This window comes from Panonychus citri, unplaced genomic scaffold (assembly GCF_014898815.1).
Source record: "Panonychus citri isolate SS breed McGregor unplaced genomic scaffold, ASM1489881v1 Contig00110, whole genome shotgun sequence".
NCBI classification, from domain to species: Eukaryota; Metazoa; Arthropoda; class Arachnida; order Trombidiformes; family Tetranychidae; genus Panonychus; species Panonychus citri.
The window spans coordinates 15171-34032 of record NW_026515515.1 but is presented as its reverse complement, the minus strand read 5'-3'; the positions used below and the strand labels follow the sequence as shown (position 1 = coordinate 34032).

Sequence of the window (18862 nt, the reverse complement as noted above, 5' to 3'; positions counted from 1 at the left end):
TTTGACAATTAATAACGGTTACTATTAATAACAATTTACACAACAATCAATCTAATTTCCGCTTATAATAATATCCTAATGATTTCCATGATTTAAATTGTAAATATTGTTACGATTCTTATACCGATCAACCTTATTCTTAAAAAACTGTCTACCGTTGTGAAATAAACACCAACTTTGACTCAAAGTGACCTTTAACCGAAACGGTCTTAGTTAATGGCCCAAGGGACATTATCATCATGCGGCAAACCGGCATCATCACGACGAGAGTGACAGAAACTATTGATCTCTTTGGTCCGAAGCTTATTGAATTCTGGAGTTCAAATAATAAGATATTAGTTGGGGGAAGGCTTTTAATTAGTATTAATATTTAAATCTTGTTACAGAAGCAAATTTGCTTTAATTGTGCCTCTAAACTTTACCATTGATGTTTGAAGTCCAAGGCCACAATAAGGGACTATTAGCTATTATTAATACAGCAAATAATTAGGTATTTTCTTTAATTTAACTCTACATCTTTGTATATTTCTTCTATTAGGGTGATTCACTCAAAGGTACGGACGTTTGAATTTAAATGATTTTTTGAAAACTCATCTGATTCTAATTATATTGTACAATTTGTGTTCACAAGAATCTAGTTTGATAATGTAGGGTGAAATTCTCGATCTAAATTCACTAGTTTTCGAAAATTCGAACTTAACATAAAAAATCGAGAAAAATCACTTTTTCTGAGTTTGGAAGGGCCTAGAAAATCAATTAATCAGTTGATTTTTTTTCTGAAAGCTTAATTATAATCACCTAAGTCTTTTTAATAGATTAAGGTAATTAGAAATTTTACAATTGATAGAATAAAGATTTAGTGGACAATCGAAGCGAAAAAGTCCAAAAAGTTTGCCGAGCAAATCAAAGGGGGGAGTATTACTTTTTTTGGAAATTTGTTATTTTTGAAAATTGACTTTTTTCGACTTTTTTACAATAATTAATTAATTGTTCGATTTATTAATATTTTTTTAATTAAAATAAAATTCTTACTATCTTCTCGCTAGTTTAAGATAGATATTAAAAAAATCGTACCACTAATTAAATCAAAAATCAAAAATGAAGTTCCGTAACTTTGAGTGAATCAATCTAATAGATAAACAATTCTAGGAAACGAAAAGTCCCAGCCTATAACCAAGAAGGATCTAAGAGACGGAGAACGCCACCTCAGGTCAATTCAACAAATCAGGTTTGGCTACATCTCATTCCTCCAAACATTTATATCATTCAATCATTATAACTCTTTCTTAACATTTTCTTATAGGGACCATCGAAAATGATCCCCGACTACGTCGAGAATCCAAGCCGTCGGCTAAAATTACTAGAAAATTTGGGATATGTGAAGATTTCAACAAAATTCGTTTTAGAAAAGGTATTTAAAAACCGCCGAAATACTAGATACACCACCTCTTTTAGAATCTCTAGTGTTTACATTGTGTTCTTGTTATAGCTCTACTAAAGTTCTATTATATTTCTAACTTAACAAATTCTATTTTATTTTATTTTACTAGATAAATATGACCTTTTTCATTTTAGGTCAAAACACCACAGTGAGTAGCAGAGTTTTCGATAACATTTCTAGATTGATTGTTGGTGTCCATGACCGCAAACCGGGATGCCATATTGTTGCTGCTTTTCAAGAGCTCAGTGTATCCCGCATCCAACATCTCAAAAGAGGAAAAGTGTTTTTACGTGATAATGCGATTCAGGATGTGCCTGGCTTTATTAAAAAAGTTTGGATGACCGAACTCATGACAATTTACGATGAAGACCATTTCGAGAAAGTATGGCAATTCGATACCGATCGCTGTGACATCCAATACACCATTGGAGTCAGTAAAAATGGTCACCGTTTGGGTGTTGTTAACGTTCATAAGCCATCCCATAATACAGTGGCCTTGGATCGAACATTTTTCGCCAATCTGTGTTCGGTCTTAGAAAGGGGTTATTTCGGTGGATTGGACAATACCCATTGTCATTAAGATCCAGTCGATAGTATGATTTTGGTGGGCGATTTCAACTTACGCAACATTTTCAATAAATGTGTTGAGGAGACAACTGAGAAAGAAAGACGTTTGTTGGCCATTTTACTAACATTCAGTTTGTTTCCTCATTCGGATCTTCCAACCAGAAATGGTCTCTGCATTGATTATATTTGTCATTCCAACAATATGGAATGTAAGAAACCTTTCGAAATAAAATCGAATGGATCTGATCACAAACCTGTTGCTGGACTTTTTCTGGAAATATAAGAAAATATCCACAATACGGGACTATTAGGTGATTTGTAGAGTAAATAATTAACATAATCAATTATCTGTTACTAGCAAACAATTAAACATAATCAGGTAAAAACTTTAATCGCTATTTGTACCGAATTCAATAACCTATGGCCAATTGATTGAGATTATTTAAACTTAAAGTTAATTTGTATAGTTAATTTCATAGAGTTTGGCTAACTATTGGTTAACATTGAACAATCAAACATTTAATTGTAATTTGCCTGAAAACCTTGAGGAAAAAATTAAATTAAACAAACAATTAGCCGAAAACAATGAGAAAAAATTTGATTAAAGTCAACATGTTATTATTACAATTACAATTAGCTAATCATTAATGAGATAAATGATAACCGTTATATTACAATTGACTGTCAGCAATCAAATAAGAGTTTGTATTTAGTTAATCAACCAGAAAATTGATCAAAAACTTAAACAATTTAAACTGAACATGAAGAAAAACTTTAAATTTTTCCTTCTAATTCACAATTTATTCCGGTTTTTTTTTGGTTCCTTTTTGATTATTTATATTTAATCAGTTAACCAACAATCAAGTAAAAAATATTAATTGTTGTGATAATAATGAGGTGAAACTGTTGACTGAATTATTATATTAAATAAAAATATCACGTATTAATAGTTGATATTATATCACGATTGTGAACGTGTTGGGTTCATGTTGCAATTTAAAGTTGTATCAACTTTAAGATAACAATTTAGTAATTGTTATGTTAATTGTTAATTGTTAAGAATCTGGTAACTTCTTCATTTGTATTCACATAATTATCTAATCATCAATTAACTTGATCCCTTTCTAATCAACTTGAGTTGTGAGTTTCTTGGTTGACATAAATAAAAGTTTTTCCTTTTGTTTTTTTTTTCTGGTTAATTTTTTCAGTTAATTTCCTCTCACTGATTCTCTTGGTGATTAAATGATTTTCTAATCAATTAATTGCACTCCGTTATTTATCAATGATTAATTAACACACCAGTTTTTGGGGCTAAAAACAATCAATTGATTGTTATTATGAGACGGATTGAAGAAAAGGTGTCATTATTATTATTAAATGTTCATCTGATTGTTGTTCTGATTAACTTTAATATCAATCAGATCGTATTGTTAAAATGTGATTAAGATGATTGTTTCACTGTCTATTATTTGGATATTGTTTAGTTGTTTTCACGTTGATTAGATTAAGTTAATTAGTGAATGTGTGTGCGTGTCCAATGTTTATATCAGTTGATTATAAGTAAATGTAATTTTCCAATACATATCATTGTCTTTCCCACTGCAATTAACTCAATTGTTGGCTATTTACAAATATTACGATTATAAAATTTACTGTCGTCATCAATTTCGTCATCGTAATTAATCATTAATCATTGATTAAAGATGAGAGAGAGAGAGAGAGAGAGAGAGAGAGAAATTAAATCAACAATTAACGTATACAGAACGATGAACTTGAAACAAGAATTAATAAATCATAGAAATAGATTAAATTAGTAAGAATACAATCAAATGACTGGTGAGTTATTAAAATTTATCTTAGTAACAATTTAATTAATTGGTATAGTTGATTTTCCAATGTAAATCAGCCATTGACAGTCAGATTTTGACACAATTGAGACACAATTTTTTTTTTCAATCAGCAACAATTAAACCTTGAGAATCACAGGATTGAAGTTTGAGAGACTGGGAAAAAACAGATTAACTGTATTAATGAATAATAGTAATAAAGATAATCAACTAATCATCATGATAGTAATGAGATAATAATAATGAGAAAATACAGATAATGTTATTAAATGGAGCCACTAGAAGACGTAATAATTATTACAATTACAAGGGATACAATCAATTCCATTGTTATTCAGTCAACAATGGCGATAATCATGATACATAATCAATGGAATCTTTCATCAGTTCCACCAGACGATTAACCAATGAATAACCATGAAATGGACAAAGGTCAATTCCTTCAGAAAAGAGAGAAAGAGTGAAGAATAAGAAGAAAACAAAAAAAAATCATAAGAATACAAATATAACTGTTACTGAGTTGGTTCAGCTTCAGTTCATTTATCTCGATATCATGTTAGCTTTTTCTTTCTCTCAGATTTGTTCAGATAATAACATATTAATATGTGTCCTTGTCCGTTCCTTACCCTGTTCATCTCTCAGTCTATGGATCATTGACATTCACTTTCCATTTTCTCATTGACACCAACACACAGTCAACGAAATGAAAAACAAGACAAGAAAAAAAGAGTAACAATTTTTACCTTTCAGATTCCATGAAATGAACTTTCAAGGGCCATAATTGTCGTCGAACGATCTCTTGGGATAGAGAAAAAAAAGTACACACTCCTAATTGTAAACGAATTAAGTGTTGATAATAATAATTCTCATCTTAATTCTGGTAAAATCTGGTTGAGTTAACATACAAATGATAATCTTGTCATCTTCCTTTTTTTTCATCATCATCATATGTTGATTGTCTTTTCCCTTGTTGCTTAATTTGCTTTTACTTTTTCTCCATTATTGGTTCCTTTTCATCAATATCACCATTTTGTGTGTCTTTCCATCATCAACATGTGAAAGTATTACAATTAATATAATCATAACCATCACAATTTGATGCTGTTACATGAATGCCCTTCTTCACGACGATCATCATGATAGTTGAACTTGTCAAAATTTCAACGTTAACTGATATAACTTGAAATGTGATTTACTTTCTAAATGATGATTATGATCACATTATATTCCATTCATTGGGTTAATATGATAGGTGTTGATATAAAGCTATAAAAGAAAGAGAAAGAGAGAGAGAGAGAGAGAGAGAGAGAGAGAGAGAAAATAAAATCACGTTACAAATCTGATATCAGGTAAATGGAAACAAGAAAAAGCTTCTTGAATTTACTATACATCTAATGGTAAGATATTGACTGTTGATTTAAAGGTTAATCCTGAAAGAGAAGAGAGAGAGAGAGAGAGACCAGATTAAAGAAATGAAATATTGTTACTGTAATTGTCCAATTTACTTTATAGACAAAAAAAGGTAATTAAAAGGTAAACAATTACTTACTTTATGATGAAAATAACAATTATGATCAAGTTAACTTGTCATATGTTTGAAGTAAAACAAAAGTGATTCACTTGATTCTTAAATATATTAAGTTCACGTCTATTAATTGGATCAACAATTGTGAAACGTGATTAAGTTATTACTTTATAATATGATTACAAGTTGATTATAACCAAAAAAGGAAGAAAAATGAAACAATTAAAATCTTTTCCAAACTAAGGTAATTAAAGATTTTTGAAAAAAAAGAATAAGAAAAGTCTTGGAATTAGCTACTAGGTGTCTCTATTGTTCCATAACATATGATTTTCTTTTCGTTTTTTTTTTCTTTGTTAATTTGTTTTTCTGATTAAATTGTGGGTTTAATTGTGATTCCTTTCCATCTTTCAATTTAAATTATTTCGATTTACCTTCTCTTGTTTAGGTTGTGTTTTTACCTTTCTACCATGAGGTAAATTTACTCGAATTCAATGGTCTTGAGGATTTGACGTTCGATGAAAATTGGTAACATTAACATTTCTGGTTTGTTTTGATTTGGAAAAACCCTAAACATCAAATCAATTAATCTAATGTCAGACCCTGATGATTATCAAGGTGACCCTTACTGTTCACCCATTGACCAATTTGGTTCTACTGATGATGTAAAATTTGAACCAGAAATGGACGTACCCAAATTCATGGAGAAACCTTTCATCATTAAATTGGATCTTAATTGTTTATAATTGTAAACATTGTTAACCAAATACCATTAGTACATGTACATGTGTATTTGTGTCTGTTTAATTGGCCTTTGTTTAATATATTTACTTGATTATGATTCGTATATTTAGTTAGCAAGTATAATATGCTTACTAATTATGTTTTATTTTGACAGTTTAAATTGAACACATTAAAATTGTCTCCCATAAATGATAACAATAATTAACCACCTCTGTATTGAGCAACATGAAACTTGTGATATCTTTTTGACAAACAAGAGACAAGCCAACAAATCAATTGTTTTAATCATCAACAGTCACAATTATTAGTCATGAGAAAAAGTTTCATTTCAACTAAATGAATTGATTAAAAAAGAAAAACAATTCGATTATATTCAATATAATTCTAATTTAATCTTAACGGAAGTTTTTTCTCAAATGAAATTATTACGATCAAATGGGAAAGCGAAATGAATAGTAAACAAACAATTCTAATGAAAACAACAACAAATTAACCTTCAGATTTGATTAATAATTAAGAAAGAGAACAATTAATTTAACAAAGCTAATAGTTAATCAAATGATACGATGATGAAAATTGATCCAGAAAATTACAATCTTCGTAATTATCAAAATCGAAAGAAAAAAACTTTTTTGTTATCGAATTAAAAAGTTTAAAAGGAAACCAATAACGAAAGAGAGACAATTAATAATCAATTAAATTTGATTATCGAGTCAAATGAAGCTGTAACAATCAAGTTAATGTCAAAATATAGTTTCAAGTGAAAACTATCAAGGTTAATTCTGGTTTCTTCCCAATATAATAATGTTAAAGTGACTTTTTGATTATCGTTTTTATTTCCACTTCGAAGGTTGAATAATATTGTTTCATCGTTTCATGAAAATAGCTGAAGCCTTGGTGAAAACCGGTTAATATGACGGATCAACAGAATCAACAGTAAACAAGTTAACAAACAGCAACAATCAACAACGAAATGATAATCATAATAAACAGCAATCAAGAGAGAGAGAGAGAGATAATCAACCATCGTTTCAAGATGATAATAATTCAGATTAACCAGAAAGAAAGAGAAAAAGAAAGAGGAAGAAGATGAAAAAATTGTCGAAAACTGAAATTGAGAAAACTTTCAATTCTTGAAAAAAACTTTTAGAAAACAACAAAGTTTAATTGTAGTTAATTAACTGAACATTAATCATCAATTATGCTTAATTTTGACTATCATTTAGTATTTTGTTTTCCAGGTCCGGATTCAATTGCCCTACAAACAATTTAAACGAATCAAATTAAATTGATATTTATTTACAATTAGTTAATCATTTCTCTTTAACTTGAAAGTTTAAAACAATCAACCCAAATGATTAAAACCGGATAAACTCAATTTATGATTATATTATTGTTGCGGGCTAATTGTTTAACATTGAAACAAAGTGTCACTTTTAATTTGGTTAAATTATCTGATGGTAACAATTAACAAATTACGAAACAAAATCAAGGTGAATCATTATTTAAAACCAAATAATCATCTGATTAATTCACCATTTCAATTGTCATTGGATTTTATTTTCCAATCGAAATCAAATCAAATGATTAACTGATAATTAAGCTTTAATAGTAAATCATTGCTCTTTAATTGTGATTTTTTTGTTGTTAATTCTCGTGATCAGATGATGATTTAAATCCAACCAAACCCCTTTGATAATCAATATAAATAATCAATTATCTTGTTTACTAATTATTTCACTTCAATTGAATTAGATTGTAATCAAAGTTGATTATATTATAATATGTGTGTGTGTGTGCAGTGATAATTAACTGATTAGCTAATTATTTGAGAGGATTGGCTGATTAATTTACTGATTACTATAATAATAGAAGTTGTAAAACGGAAAATTGAATAAACTGAGTTAACGGCGATTCTTAATTATTGACTGATGATGGTCACTGATTAAGTAAATATCAGGTCATCGAAAGGGAAAATTAGAAATCTAATTGCTAATCAGATTTAACAATAGATACGAAAAGGTAAATTAATTGTGTTGTACTTGATTGAAATCTATTAGATCATTTAAATTGTACAACCTTGTTTACCAGGTAGCTTTTTTTTTCATTTAATTTGATTGCTCAGAATGTGTTATTATGATTAGTGTGCTGATGTTAATTGTAGTGAACACAATCAAGGCTCTTCATCACAATCCAAACCCAATTAAGCTTAAACCCAAAAAAGTAAAAGTTGTTATCAAAAAAAACTAGAATCTCAAAGTCATTTGAAACTTGATAATTGCTTGAACAATTTAAATTGTTCACCTTCATTTTTAATCACTATCATCAAAATGATCGGCATCATTGTTGTTATTATTAACAATTAAAGGTAATTATCACATTGTTAAGGGTGATAATCAATATATTGATTCTCATCCAATACAATATTCAATAATCACGTTGATTTGGTTAAAATTGATTTGTCTCCATTTAAAAACCAAATCAAATTAAAATCAATGTGATTTAATTGTTACATATTCACATTGGAATTGAATATGAAAATTGTATAATTGGACGATGGATAATTAATCATTTTTCTTGATAACAGTAAAACTGTCAATCGTTTTAGATAAATGTAATTAGATTAATAATAAAAGGTTTGGTAATGTGTTAGTGTTAAAGAAGCAATTAACTTGATTAATAATGATCAAACAGCCAGCAAACAATTGACAGTTATAAGTTTAATCAGGTAATCAAGTTGTAATTATCATTAATAATTAAAACACTGAAAAGTTAATCAAAAAAAAAACAAACAAACAAGTGAGACACAATAAGACAATCAAGTTAATCAACAATCAATATTATCAACATCAAGAGATTCAAATAATATTTATAAAAAAAAATAGAGACAAAAACCAAGACACAATCAACTAATTACATTTTCAATTGTTTTCAACAATCAAAAGTTATTCAAGTTTATTGGATTCAAGTTTAAATACCAATGAACTTTCAATAAACTCATAGAGAGACAGAGAATTGATTATATTATTTGATTGTTGATGGAAAATAATATAATATTATCATTCAAGTAAATCAGTGAACATTTAAAAGAAGAAGAAAATAAATCTAAATTAATCATAAGAATAAAAATAAAGAAAAATCTATTACATGATAAACATGATCATGATTTAATTTCAAGTTCAAAGGCCTGAGAAAACCTTGGAATTGACTTTCAATAAACACCAGAGATCAACATGATTCATGTGATTTGTAGCAACTCTTTCTGATTACTTTTACCTTTATTTACCTGACAATCAGTAGATAAAACTGAAACAATTTACTAATCATAATAATAGTTAAATGCTAATAAACCAGATAAATTAAACAGAAATGGGAAACAACCTTTTTTTTTACACCGATAACAGGGGAAACAAATTGAATCAACACCATGGATGGAAACGGTTTCATGTTAATAACAATAACGATAATAAGTAAACAGAAAGACTAATAAACATCAACAGTTGATGATAATAATTTGTTGATTGTTTACAATTTTCAACAATCAATATATTGTAATGATAAATCCTTGAGGATCACAAGATGATGTTTGTCAATGTTTTCTCATTAATTTTACATTCGATTAAATATTTTTCCATCTCAGTTACTTAGTAACCTTTTATCAATTACTTTTTTTCCTCTCTCACTCTCTATTCACTTGGTGCTTGTGATCATGATAATAATTACTCTGATTGATTGATTATAATAATTAAGTGTAGTTCGCGATTCCAACCAGTTATGGTGAGAGTAAGAAATTCAATCAGAGCAACAGGACACTTTGGAAACATTTCGGATCGGTGATGGTAATTGGGTTATTATTGATCATGATTAGACCAACGAGCTGATTCATTGTGATTTGTTGATTTCCTTAAAATGTCAATTGTTGATAGAGAAAAGTAGTAAAAAGTGTGGGTGGTTGGGTGATTTTCAGAGCATTTATATATCATGGAAAGTGAAATATCTGCGAAACTAATTGTCTAACCTATTTAAGGATCTAAAAGTCTGTTGATTTACATCAGTTAATTTAGATGAAAAAAAAAACATCGAACTGATTTTCGTTGAACTTTTTCCTCTCTCTCTCTCGCTATCCCTCTGTCTCTGAATCTTTGATGATAAAGAGAAGAGGAAGAGAGAAAAGTCTTCATGTTTGGCTTCAATTTCATGAAACTGGCAACAGTAAAATTCTGACAAACACCAAGAACAAAAACAGTAAACATGCTGATTCAAGTGAACACGAGAAAACAAAACTGTCAAACTTTTCTATCCCTCATCATGTTATCCTCTCAGATTTTATCTCATCACACTCATCAACATTTCTCTTCTCATCCTCCTCTGTAAAAGTATCACAATTTAATAAACTTTCTGCTCTTATACCGATCACATTGCCACTATTCTTGTTTTTGTGAACGATATTTCCTAATACCAGAATTTTCCTCTCTCTCTCTCTCTCTCTTTTTCCATCTTTGTTTATCATCATCTCGTTCTTCTCGCTCTCAATTATCTTTCCTTTTTGTTTACTCCCCCATTTAAATCTCTCACATAATAATAACAGAAAAACTTGTAATCTCAAGGTAGTTTCAAATCACGTGACTTGTCACATGAAAATTATATTTACCTGGTGATGAAGAAAGAGATAAAATATTGTTACTGGTGAGATTACGGCTTTGTGGATGAATAAGAAGATGAAGAAAATGAATTGCATAAAGAGAAGAGGCCAGTGGACATTATTAATGTGTAACTTCATTCTGCTTCTTTCAGATGATGAATAAATATCTTGTTTTCATGAAGTTCACCTGAATGAACTTGAACAGAATCTCTAGATAAATCAAATCAGGTTTTTTTCTTCATTTAATTTTACACTTTGGTTGAGGGAATTTGATGAAGATGAGGATGAAGATGAGGACCTGTCTTTCATATATTATCTTATATTCACTCGTTTTGCATTTCCACAATTATCAGGAATAAATTTCATCAGATTGATTCTCTTTCTCTTTCTTCATCTTCTTTCTTCTGGTTCTCTACTTGAAATTAACATCATTTCTTTTTTTTTTCCTACGAAGTGGATCCACCTTTTGACAGAAAATTTCAGGAATAGGGAACATACATTTCCAGGGCGTGGATGATAGATGCTAAATAGATACCTTTAAAGTAGTTATAAACAGAAAGAGAGAAATTAAGTTCAATAGTAATCATAATAATAATCATCGAGTATAAGAAATAATGATAATTACTGAAAAGAAAAATGACCAATTTCAATAAGAAGATTATTTTGGAATAGCCTCTAGTTTCTTTCATTAGTTCTACTGGTTATCCTTGTATCATTTGCCATCAATTTACCTCAAGGCGAAAATGGTGAAAGGTCAAGTGGACAAGTTTGGAGGTCGATTATCGATGCGAATGCTTTTTTGTTTAATTAACCATTATCATTGAACTTCATCATCAATTGATTAAGTAACTGTTTTGTTGTTTTACTTTGCAAGTCCTTCGGTTGAGATTTTTTGTGAACGTTTTTCAATAATCATCATTTCAATGGCCATTTCCCTTGGACTGTTGAGAAAAAGAGATAAAAAAAAGTTTAAAAATCAAGAGAATAGAAAAAAAACATGATTGATACAAATTCAGGATAAAATATCCCGATAGTCCTTCATCAAGACAAGGGTATCGTTCAGTTCAATGCAAAGGGAAAACTCAACTGAACCCAGGATAAGGAAACAAGAGAAATGAGATTAGAGAGAGAGAGAGAAACAAAAATTGGCAATCTGATCAAAGAGATAGAGAGAGAGAGAGAGAGAGAGAGAGAGAGAGAGAGAGAGAGAGAGAGGAACATGTATCTATCTCACTATTCTGTTACTCTCTTACAAGGCACCAACCTTGCAAAGTGAATGTACATGTAAGAGAGAAGCAAAAAGTATCAACTCGATATTTGGGTTTTGAGAAAAAAAAGAAGAGAAAAGATGAAAAGAAAAAGACCAAAGAGAGAACATGGTAACAGATGAAGCATCACCATGAAATGTAGGCAATTAACTTAATCTTAAAACCGTAGGGGTAAAACACTCACTCACTTAGAGAGAGATAGAGAGACACTCACAGTGGTTAAAACGTTTGTCAATTCAATGATCATGATAGTTGATAGAGTAACATGGAGATTTGCCAGATCCTCTCTTTTATCTGGCTTCTTTATTCACTTTCTTTTCTTACCTTTTTGATGTTTTTTCTCTCTCTCTCTCTCTCTCTCTCTCACACACACACAGATCTCACTTCTCTTCTTAACATGATTGCAATATATGCATAAAATTCATCTTGCATATGTGAAGATGATGATACCATTGATCCCAAATGATTCTACTGAGTGAATATTATTACATGACTTGACAGAACATGAGTGGAACCTCAGACATCTCTTTGTAAATACTACGTTTTCCAATTTTCACTTTATCTTCACGATCGCCATTGTGTTGATATCGTTGTTTTTTCCATCTCATCTTATTCGTCTTTTCATTTTCTTCCTTCTTCCTTCTCCTGTTCGTTTACGTTGTGAGTTACCTTCATTTCTCTCACTCCACTCACTCTCTTCCTTTTCGTCTTCCTTCCTTCATCTCCAATCCAAGGTTTCCAATTGGTTCAAACATGATACCGTTGAGTAACCTTCATATATGATCATTTGCGAAACATGATTAGGAAAAAAAAAGAGAAACAACAAATTAGTGAGTAAGATACAGTTAACTACTTACTCAGATAATGGAAGAGAACATAGAAAAGATCAAAACAGAGACAACGAGAGTGAGACAGACAAAGAGAAAGACAAACAACAAACAGTCTAATTGCAATTAAATAAAATGAATAAAAAAAAATGATAATCGATCAATTGTCAAAAAGAAATCAAAGTGACAATGTATTGAAAAAAAGCGAAACCTTGACGTGAGGTAAACACATTCAAAAGGTTAACTTAAGGTTGTTGATGATTTTACTTTCTAATTGTTTACAATTTATCAGTCACATTAATCTAAACAAATTAAATCAACAGAATAATTGTTACAACTAAATTGTAAATTAGAGATAAGAAAGAGAAAAATTAAAATATCAATTAAAAAGAGCAATTAAAAAGCAACAATTAACATAAAGAACCTTGGACAAGACGAAACCGGAATAAAATGATTCCATTAATTAGAAAAGCGCCAATTTCAAATTAACAATTAATCTCTTAATTATGATTAACTTTAAATGCGAATGGAACGAAAAAATTAACAATTATCTTTAGCAATTGTTTAATTATTACGTTAAGTTAAATAATTGATGTAACAATTTAAATATAAAGTGTAAGATTAATTAACCTTGAATTTTATTTTTAATGTTTATTATGTTTACAAATTGGATTTGGATTTAATTTGATTTAATTTGATTGATTTAAATTGTTCCCTATTGATTAGTTTAAATGAGTAAATATATTGACATACAATTGTCTTAATTGTTGTTTAAATACACACAATAAAAAGGTCAAAAGTTTTCAGATAGATTGGTCTAAATAATTGTAACAATTAAGTAATCGGATTTTCATATTAACTGATTAAAATGAAAATGTCAAAAAGTTAATCAAGTATTAGTTTTATTTAATTTGATTATCTTGCACTTAGTCAATTAAGAAATTAAATTTATCCTCAAGAGTCGGATAATTACATGATAATTGAACATTGTAATTGTTATTAATTGTTATAAGATAAGGTAAATAACTACAATTAAATTTACGTCAATGAATATTAATAATTATCTCGTTACAAGTTTATAATGAAAACATGTGACTTTTGATTAACTTTTTGATTAATTTAGTTTGCTAACCAATGAATCAACGAATTGTATATATTAATTAGTCAATAGACAATTAAAGATATTACCAAAACAATTAAAAAAAAAGTCCACCAATTTTGATTAACCAATCAAGGTTAAGATATTGATTAATCAATCAAATCCCAAGTTAATTGTAAACAAATAAACAACCAACAAAACTAATAATAGCTGATCAACAATCAACAACAACAATTTAAATAATTGCAAGTTCATCTCAACGTAAATTCAATTTTGTTGATTGTTAGGCCTTAATATTAATTGTATTAAATCAATGATCATGTTTTCACATAAGGTTATTGATTAATGATAGTAAATAATTGATGAAGAAAATGATGAAGAAAAATGGAAATTGATTTAATTGTTAACAAGTAAACCCAATGGTTAGATAGAAAAGCAAATTAACTTTGAAGCAATTAAACAGTAATTTAACTTTGTTATTAAATAAGTAAATTTGGTAAAGTGATTAGTTTGTTTGTTAATCAACAAGAGGAAGAAAAAAAAAGTTATGGAAATGTTTAAATTGTTAACAATAATTGTGATCATTGTCTCTTCCTGTCTAATTAGTGATCATTATGTTTCCACTCATGGATATCTAATCAGCCCGGCGGGTAGACCATCAGCTTGGCGGGTCGGCTATAAGACACCAATTAACTACAATGACATGGAAATGTGGTGCGGAGGGTTGACAGTTAAACGCGCTAACAACGGGAGGTGTGGGGTTTGTGGTGATCCATATAATGGTACACGTACCAGTGAAGTGCCATCAGGTAAATGGGTAACCAAACCTCCCACCTTGACCGGAGATTATGGTCAAGGTGATTGGATAAATGTAACAGTTAACTTGACCGCTGCCCATAAGGGTTACTTTGTATTCCGATTGTGTCCAAGTCAATCAGATGAAATTGAGGTAACCCAAGAGTGTTTAAATCAACATCCATTAGAAATTATAATTAACTCATCAACATTGGAAAAACGGTACAAATATCATCTTGGTAATCAAGGTCCTAATCTTTATAATTTGACCCTCGTACTTCCGGTCAACCTTACCTGTTCTCGATGTGTCCTCCAGTGGGATTATACCTGTGGTAATCAGGGAACTACCGACATGGAAAATGAAACATTCAGAGCTTGTGCTGATATTAGAATAACAAGTAAATTAACTTCTAATAAAACGAGTGAAACAATTAACCAAAATCAACTAATCAACTCGACTGAATCAACTATTAATATAAAACCATCAACATCATCATCACCACCGACAACAACAATCATCAACAATTATAAAGATATTGATCCAGCAGAAAATGAAATTGATCAATTAATTTAATTTCCATACAAATGAATTAATTGTTTAATCAAACATTGTTAACAATTTGTATGTGTGTATATTTTTTTTGTATATTATATGAAATCTGTACAGAAAACAAAGACTAATTGTCTTATTTACAATCTTAACAATCAATGAATAGAAATTGAGAAATAAATTTAGATAAACAATTGTTGAAACAATTAACTAATTGGTGAGTTGTTTTTTTTTTCTTGCTTCTCACTAAAACAATTTACCTTTCGATGGGACAATTAATTTCAAGTTTACCTAATAACAAACGCACGTTAAATAATCATCATCAAGCTAAATCAACAATACTTTGAATAGTTAATTGTTGATACGCTTAACCGATAAAAAAACATTTCAAACTTAATTGAAAATCAACACATTCCAAACAATTAATATAACGGTAAATCTTAATGTTCAAGTAAATGATGAATTAATCATGATAATAGTAATAATAATCTAGATACAAAAAAATAGTAAGATAAACAATCAACATGAGATGAAAAAAAAACAAGACAATCAGTTAATTGTTAAGTTGGTTGATATGATGAAAGGAAAAAGTTGTTCAATGATTAAGGATGATGACATTTTGCTTCAGTTGATTTGTCTTCTCTTACTTTTCATCATACCCCCTGAAGGGTATTCATCATCATCTTCATCTTCATCTTAATCATCTTAATCATTTTTGTCTTCCTCCTTCAAATCATAATTGTTGATATTGATTGTGAATCATTTTAATTGGTTAAGTTGAATAAACTTTTTGGTAACCAAAAAAAAAATTATCATTTCCCCAACAATCAACTAATATTAACATACAATTAAATGAAACATTTTTTTAATCAGTCAACGTGCTGATAATCAAAGTTAAACCAGTTCTGATTAAAAGTAACAATCAAGTAATTTTAATAACCAGAAACAAATGATTAACTTTCATTCACATTTCAATTGGTGTAAGTTGATCAGTAGTTGATAATTAAAACTAATTGTGGTAAAAATTACTTTTTCATTGCGACAATTTATTAATTGCTGATCATTTGGAAAATGATAATAATTATTTAGTTAATCGGATAATATTTTTAGATGATTATTATCATACTAATTAACTGACCATGGATTTAATTGTTAAATCAACTAATCAACAATCAGACAAAAATCTTGACCTCAAATGTTAATTGTAAACTGTTGATTTACTTTGAATCATTAATTAATTATTGAAATACTGTTTTTGATTCACTTTTTTCCCCTTGATTTTTAGGTTAATCAAATACACAATTAATTAATGTTTTTGTTTACATATAATCACAATTAACTTCATTGATTAATTCAATTGCAATCATTAATACCAATTAGTTGATCTAATTGATTGTTACAATTGAAAACAAAACAAAAAAGGTAACTATTAATAAATTGTTTCCTAATGAATAATAGATGAATTAATTTCTAGTAAAAGTTAATCAATTAACATAATTATCATCACAATTTAGTACAAACTAAATTAAAATAATATAAACGGATCTGAATTAAACAAAATTACAATTAAAGAGGAATGGAAAATGTTTATCACAATCAACTGGGTTAAAACAGTGACAATTGTAGTTAATTGTTACCACAATTATACAACAATTTAAAAAAAAACATCTACATGAAGACAACAATCAAAAATTAAACTTGTTTAAATTGATAAATGACAATGAAACTAAATTATAATGATAACAGTTAACGATAACTAGTTAATTTGATTATTAAACAATCAAAATGAAAAAAAGTAATTGTAAACTTTCACTGATTGTAATTAAATATAATTACTCTCAATTTCATTTGATTGTGATCTCTTTCATCACCTAACTAATTAAGTATTAATTGTTGAGTTAATTTTCTCAATTCTAACCCACCAGGTAATGGAAACAAATTGTTAACTAACTTTTTTTTTGTAATTTCTCTGCAACAATCAACTGATCAGAACAATTTTTTTTAATTTGATTGTATTATTATTACAATAGTGATACGTTGTTGACATTAATATAATTACATTGATCAGCATCGGTTAATTGTTTAACTTTCCAATCTCTTAAAAGCTCAATAAGATTCAAGCAATTTACTGATTGTAGCAAGTTCAACTTGATAAGTTTAATGATTTTGATCGTTAAGAAGGTAAATTGTTAACCTAATCAGAAAAAAATCACTTTTGATTGAAAGGTAATCAATTTTAACAATAATCATAAGAAATGATGATGAAAGAGATTGTGTTTTATATCATCATCGCTTATCCTTTTAACTTTTCAGTACAATTAAGTAAATTGTTGTATTATTTTTCCTCATTGACCAGGTAATACAGGTAAAAGTAAAAGTCAAGGTTAATTGTTGATATAATTTCTCTTCATTTTCTTTACAGTTAATCCCTCATCTTGATAATATATTCTGCAATTAGAGCATAGATGAGACTAATTATCAATGATGACCAGAGATATAAACTAATCGGAAGATGAAAATGTAACGGTAAATTGTACCCAATGATAAGGAACAGTAAGTGAATCAGTTAATTGTTGAGAGACAAAATAAAACCTGAAATCAAGAGATATTAAAGGAGAGAGTTAATTGTTGTAAGATAATCATGCAAAGATCTAAGGTAAAAATGGAGCAAAAAAAAGAAAAACATTGTCAATCAATTGATTGTTGGAAACTTTTCGACAAGTTGATCAATCATAAATACATTAGAATATAAGATTAACAATTCAACTTGATTACAATTAGATTTTTTCTCATATGAAATAGATACAACTCTCCTTCTCTCTCTCTCTCTCTCTCTCTCTCTCTCTCTCTCTCTCTCTCTAACCCTGACCGTTTTCAAGCTTACACTTGACAAGCTTTGATAAGCTGAAAATTAAGTTGATGATAATCATCTGATTGATTGTGAACAGCAATTTAAAGAGATGTAAATAAAATCAACAATCATCTAGAGAGAGAGAGAGAGAGAGAGAGAGAGAGAGAAACAAAATTACATTTCAAATTGATTATTATTATTTGTTCCCAATGTTATTTATCATGGTGAGAGATCCAGGGGAGAGAGAGAGAGGGAGAGGAATCAGCAAAAAAAGTGAGTAAATAATTATCAATGATCATTGATTAATAATATATGATAAACTATTCAATTAAGATTATTAAATGATTGGTATTACCTTGGACCAGATTTTTCCATACATATACAATATAAACATATCTCCATCTTTGATTGAATTATAATTTCAATAATTGTTGATGTTGATCCAGTAATTTGCGTTTTCTTTTTCAATATTTTTCCACCTCCTCTCACTCTCCACCCTCTCCCTGTCTCTCTCTCTCACACACACACACACTCTCCTCCTTGAAAATGGTTCCTTCGGCAAACTTCAATTGATTTGCAAAGCATAACAAAAAACAACAACAATAATAATAATAAGAAAAGGTAAGAAACAGAATCAAAGTGATAATGATAATAGTTTGATAATCATAATGAGAAAATGATAATATGCATAAAGTAATAATAAGAATAG

General features: G+C 28.8%; 2 protein-coding genes and 1 long non-coding RNA gene across 12 annotated transcripts; 2 read left to right on the top strand and 1 right to left on the bottom strand.

Annotated features, from left to right (window-relative positions):
- The first annotated feature begins 1139 nt into the window (after positions 1 to 1139).
- Positions 1140 to 3062, top strand: LOC128389704 (uncharacterized). Its single transcript, XM_053349336.1, has 3 exons — positions 1140 to 1228; positions 1304 to 1411; positions 1551 to 3062. The coding sequence occupies exons 2-3, from the start codon at positions 1316 to 1318 to the stop codon at positions 2019 to 2021; spliced, it is 567 nt and encodes a 188-aa protein (XP_053205311.1). The 5' UTR covers positions 1140 to 1228; positions 1304 to 1315; the 3' UTR covers positions 2022 to 3062.
- Positions 3063 to 3818: 756 nt separating this feature from the next.
- On the bottom strand, positions 3819 to 18675 carry LOC128389705 (uncharacterized). Of its 10 annotated transcripts, none has more exons than XR_008325491.1 (6): positions 18509 to 18675; positions 12246 to 12802; positions 11389 to 11704; positions 10773 to 11298; positions 4599 to 5121; positions 3819 to 4295 (listed from the first exon to the last, which is right to left on the bottom strand). It is a non-coding gene; the product is annotated as an uncharacterized LOC128389705 (long non-coding RNA). The 10 variants fall into 10 exon arrangements; XR_008325490.1 differs by lacking the exon at positions 18509 to 18675 and adding an exon at positions 13070 to 13290; XR_008325488.1 differs by lacking the exon at positions 18509 to 18675 and adding an exon at positions 12889 to 13056.
- Positions 13543 to 15588, top strand: LOC128389703 (uncharacterized). The gene has a single exon (XM_053349335.1). It carries the CDS (start codon positions 14505 to 14507, stop codon positions 15324 to 15326), a length of 822 nt encoding a protein of 273 aa, XP_053205310.1. The 5' UTR covers positions 13543 to 14504; the 3' UTR covers positions 15327 to 15588.
- Positions 18676 to 18862: the final 187 nt, after the last annotated feature.

What these genes read in the sequence shown, in the direction of transcription:
- LOC128389704 (XM_053349336.1), top strand. Translation starts at nt 1,316, where the DNA reads ATGATCCCCGACTACGTCGAGAATCCAAGCCGTCGGCTAAAATTACTA. An exon ending in CAAAATTCGTTTTAGAAAAG is followed by an intron (nt 1,412 to 1,550) that starts GTATTTAAAAAC and finishes TTATTTTACTAG; the next exon opens with ATAAATATGACCTTTTTCAT.
- LOC128389703 (XM_053349335.1), top strand. Translation starts at nt 14,505, where the DNA reads ATGGAAATGTTTAAATTGTTAACAATAATTGTGATCATTGTCTCTTCC.